The 4028-nt window shown below is 36.4% G+C and overlaps 1 protein-coding gene across 2 annotated transcripts in view; it reads right to left on the bottom strand.

Annotated features, from left to right (window-relative positions):
- The window catches only part of LOC110459673 (putative phosphoenolpyruvate synthase), a 57458-nt gene that overhangs the window by 27860 nt on the left and 25570 nt on the right, over positions 1 to 4028 (bottom strand). For both annotated transcript variants that reach the window (XR_002463920.1, XM_021512042.1), the window contains exons 17-21: positions 3538 to 3685; positions 2344 to 2461; positions 1754 to 1854; positions 1169 to 1240; positions 379 to 485 (exon numbers count right to left, since the gene is read on the bottom strand). Coding sequence is in view for 1 of the 2 variants with exons in the window: in XM_021512042.1 (XP_021367717.1) it covers positions 379 to 485; positions 1169 to 1240; positions 1754 to 1854; positions 2344 to 2461; positions 3538 to 3685 (546 nt within the window). In the remaining variant the exon portion in view is untranslated. The remainder of the gene's footprint in view (positions 1 to 378; positions 486 to 1168; positions 1241 to 1753; positions 1855 to 2343; positions 2462 to 3537; positions 3686 to 4028) is intronic.

The raw sequence follows: 4028 nt of genomic DNA, 5'->3' as shown, positions 1-4028 counted from the left end.
CCAAGTGATAGTACCCCCCAAGTGATAGTCCCCCAAGTAATAGTCCCCCCCAATACCATACCTTGAGTTACAGTTTTTGGCAGTGGTACAGGGATCCTTGAATATTTTAAATCTTACATTGCGATATGTCCTCACATTGGTTGCCAAACATTACATATATGTATACCATGAGAGTACAGATAAACACCCACTTAAAATACCTGCATTAACTCATATACCCCTGAAGACACATTTGAACTCTTCTAATTCAATGGTTGGAATAGTTCATTATTAAATTTCAGGGGTGAATGAGTTCAACCTGTGAGCAATTGTAATGAATACATTTGAAACTTAAAACATTTCAGGAAAAAATGCTTTGAAAATCTTGATAATAACTACCCAATATTGGCAGTGGTGAGACATTCTCTGTGAGTGACCAGAGCATCATCAAATTCACACCATAGCTCTTCCTCCGTCTCCTGGTCCAGGGTTGTGATTGGTCGAGCCTGGAAGTTACCATGGAAACGGTGAGTATTAAAGTTATCAGAATAGAGCTTTTCAATACTAGGAACAAGAATGAAAGGACTTCAAGTAATAGGTTAGATACATCTCAAAGCTAGTGATGGGCAGTTGGTTTAAAATCATAATCGATGATCGGTTTGTAATGGGAAGGAGTCAACTGATTGATAATCGAAAGCCTTATCGCCTTATCGGTTCATATTTTTTTTAGACTAAATACCAGCTCTGACTTGCTATCCAAATATCTATGCCCTCTTTTGCTTTTCAATCAGGTTCTGGTTGTTGAAAATACGTTATATGAAAATTAAAAAAAAATAGAAAATTTCTGTAAGACATAAATGCACCCTGTCATTTTATGACGAATTTTTGGAACTAGTAGTGGTAACCTGAACCTTGAATTTTGACCAAACTTCTTGAAACATAACAAGTTTCTGGTAAGCTTGGCCTTGACCTTGGAACCCTGGGTCATTTCTAAAATTATTAATGGTGACCTTGACCTTGGGACAGGACAGACATGTGGAACACTACATGTCCTCCTCCCCCCACCACCACCACCACCTCCAACCCATAAAGTGGCGTGGCAAAATTTGCATAAATTTTGTTTAGCTAATATGGCTATGGACAGCCAAGACAGGTGAGAGATGTAAGCATTTTTTAGGTAAGTACTTACCTGTAGAAGGTAGAACTGATCAGCTGACAACGCCCATTCAATGTCTCTAGGACTTCCAAAGTAAGTCTCAACCTGCAATGTAAGCATTATACCTTGGATTTGTGAAAGAGTTATACATTATATTTGTGGGTAAAGTATATTTGATTTACTTATAGTGGTATTAGACCCAAATATCTGACTTACCTGTGGTGGCATTACCTTTATATTTAACTTAACTGTAGTGGATGGTATACCTATATATCTTCCTCACCTGTAGTGGTATTACCTGTATATATAACTTAATTACCTGTAGTGGTTATATCTGTAACTATATCATACCTGTAGTGGTATTATCTGTATATCTTACATACCTGTAGTGGTATTACCTGTATATATAACTTACCTGTAGTGGTATTTCCTGTATATCTAACTTACCTGTAGTGGTATTACCTGTATATCTTACATACCTGTAGTGGTATTATCTGTATATCTTACATACCTGTATATCTTACATACCTGTAGTGTTATTACCTGTATATATAACTTACCTGTAGTGGTATTACCTGTATACCTTACTTACCTGTGTTACCTGTATATTTAACCTACCTGTAATGCGATTTGTGACACCTGTAAGATCTGATCATCAGTCAGACAACAGGAGGCTGCACTGTCCATCTCCGTCTCCGTCTCCTCCACACCACCCTCCTCTGTAAAACAACTTGTTGTGTAAATAAAACATATTTTTAGATTTACCTGAATAAATTAATCATCTTGAAGCATTTTTTGTGTTAATGAATGTTTTTCACTTCGGCTAAAGGTCTAGTAAAATTTATCCATTCAAGCAACATTCAACCATTATTTATACATTATACAGATTATAGATATATATAGATTTCCCAACCAATACTAGTACAAAAATTCCCACACCAGGATTAGTTAAGAGAGCGACACAATGGTAAAATTTCTGCTTTTACAGCATGCGTCAGATGAACAAATTCATGTGATGTTGCCAATAAATCTATTATCTGGATTCCAAGAATTTCTTGAAAATCGACACAGACATTTGTTCTTGTCTCCCCGAATGGTAAGTACAAGGAGCATTTCATAATTCACGTAAAAATATTGTTTACATATCCTATGATTGCTTACGAAATTAACCTGATATACATTTCAAGAGTTTACCAGTAGACACCAACCTTTAAGAGTCATTTTGACTTTCTTGTCACCAAGTTTTTTGTGCTTGATCGAGACCTGATTGTCCCAACTACGGAATACAGTAATGGTGTCTGGAGTTGTCTTCCCTGACACCACAGCCTGTCAAAATCAAACGAACACGACAAACGATGTAGAGTTTATCATCAATATTGATAAACAGGTCAATTTTGTCATCACAAATTGAATACTGTAATAGACACAGTTTTTTTTACATGCTCGAGTACTGAAATAAATAGACCCCAGGATAAAACTGCACGTCGCCACTGATGTGTTTAGTATCTAAAAGAATCTTTTATTTATATGGGGAGAAAATAACAGTGGCATTGCTTCACTACCAATTAAAATCCAGAATTTTGATTTCCTACATACTGAATTACAGCTCCTTCATAGATTTAGGTCCAAATTGAGTTAATGAAATATTTCCAATTTGCTTGGGGAAGGAAATGAAAAGGTTATTGGCAGGCCAAACCCTTTAAGCTTGGTTAGCTTAGTCAGAAGTTAATAAAAAAACTTGTTCTTCAAAAAGTTTGAAATTGAAAGAAAAGAAGATGTATTTAAAGGGATTCAAAATTATCCTTTGATTATAAGAAACAAAAAAAAGTAACTTTTGTAAATTCTAAGATTATTTCCTCCAAAATTAAATTTTGAAAAATTGTTTTTACAACTAGCTAAGCAAATCTGGCTGAAACAAACGGGGCCAAGACTGCTAATGTCTATATATTGAGTTTGACCCTGGTCTGGCTGTACATTTGTCTGCTCCTACCACAGTTGGTGCCTGTGACCAACCTTTGTTTCAAGTACTGTAACAATGCTTGGCAAGGGGATACCTTATCCTGGGTTGTCAATAGTTGTGTCTTTGGGGGCAAAGACTTAAAAAAAGGACGGAGGAATGTAATGGAACTAGACTAGGTTGATACGCAGCGACCAGGTAGCTCAATTGGTAGAGCGTCTGTCTAGAGTTCAGAGGGTACCGGTATATTACCCCTGTCTGGCTGTGCATGCATTTTCCCACTCCTATTACACTTGATTACATTTTAACCAGAACTTCTCCTGATACTAATACTATTGTCTTTCTGATATAATTTGTGACAGTAATTCCTAAAGAAATCTCCTAGCTAACTGCCGGCAGATGGACCAATTAAATTCCATTTAAAACCAGCTCAACATACACCCACCTCTCCTAAACCATAAGACGCATCCAGAATCATCAGATTTGGGCTGCCTGTTCCAGGGTCATTGGTGAAAATGACGCCGGACACTTCTGATTTGACCATTTCCTGGATAACCACACCAACTGCAACTTTGATTGGCTGACCACTCTGTCTGTGATTTAAAAAAATAAGAAATTATTTACCACTTTTTCTTTCTTATATATTTTTTTTTTTTTAAATGACGACATAATAAACCAAAGCAAGGGCTTAACAAAACAAGGTTACCGCGAGCGGTATATAATACGCCCGTCACACATTGAATGAGCAGTTGTTTTTATGATTGAAATATATGAAGTATTTGTGAGTAATTGATATTAAAAGAGAAATCATTCAACATAACTGGTAGATCAATGAGTGCAATACAACATCATGGAACGCATGCATCGCATTAATGAAACCAAGGGTAATAACTCCAGTAATTATGGTCGGATAATGGCGGTTATCGAACTTGTCCG

The sequence above is a fragment of the Mizuhopecten yessoensis genome, unplaced genomic scaffold, assembly GCF_002113885.1.
Source record: "Mizuhopecten yessoensis strain PY_sf001 unplaced genomic scaffold, ASM211388v2 scaffold1313, whole genome shotgun sequence".
Taxonomy (NCBI): domain Eukaryota; kingdom Metazoa; phylum Mollusca; class Bivalvia; order Pectinida; family Pectinidae; genus Mizuhopecten; species Mizuhopecten yessoensis.
Note: the sequence above shows the minus strand (reverse complement) of the source record. Positions and strands in the feature narration are given on the sequence as shown.